General features: G+C 44.0%; 1 protein-coding gene across 1 annotated transcript in view; it reads right to left on the bottom strand.

Annotated features, from left to right (window-relative positions):
* The window catches only part of LOC119591254, a gene marked incomplete in the record, with an annotated part of 3,867 nt that extends 3,474 nt beyond the window's left edge, over positions 1-393 (bottom strand). The window contains 1 exon segment of the mRNA XM_037939966.1: positions 87-393. Within this exon segment, the coding sequence (XP_037795894.1) occupies positions 87-176 (90 nt within the window).
* Positions 394-423: the final 30 nt, after the last annotated feature.

A 423-nucleotide genomic window follows, 5' to 3' on the forward strand; every position in this document is an offset into this window, starting at 1 on the left:
CACACACATATATCCATATACACTATGTTATGCTAGTTCACAGAGGACACGGGTAGGTTAAGTACTGAATGGTGAAGGGAACCTACCTTGCGTGACGTCTCCTTTGTTGCCGCAGAACACCTGGTCGAATTGTCGGTCACGTACTTCACCAAATCACCGGCTCTGTTTGCATCCATGTTTAACTGCCTTGTTAGGATGGTTTGTTCTATTTGTTTAGATCGTTTGTTCTCTTGATTTATGGAATTGGCTGTTTAGCTTCCCTGTTCAGTCGGTCTCGTTTAAGCCGAGTTGTTCAGGTGCCCTTGGTGAGTTATCGTGTTCACTCGTTTGTTCAGCTGTTCACTTGTTCTCTGAGCTCTTGTTCATTGTACATTCGCTGTTATCTCTAGCACTGTCGACCTATGAAGAAGAATTTGGGATAAG

The sequence above is a fragment of the Penaeus monodon genome, chromosome 28, assembly GCF_015228065.2.
Source record: "Penaeus monodon isolate SGIC_2016 chromosome 28, NSTDA_Pmon_1, whole genome shotgun sequence".
In the NCBI taxonomy this organism is placed as follows: Eukaryota; Metazoa; Arthropoda; class Malacostraca; order Decapoda; family Penaeidae; genus Penaeus; species Penaeus monodon.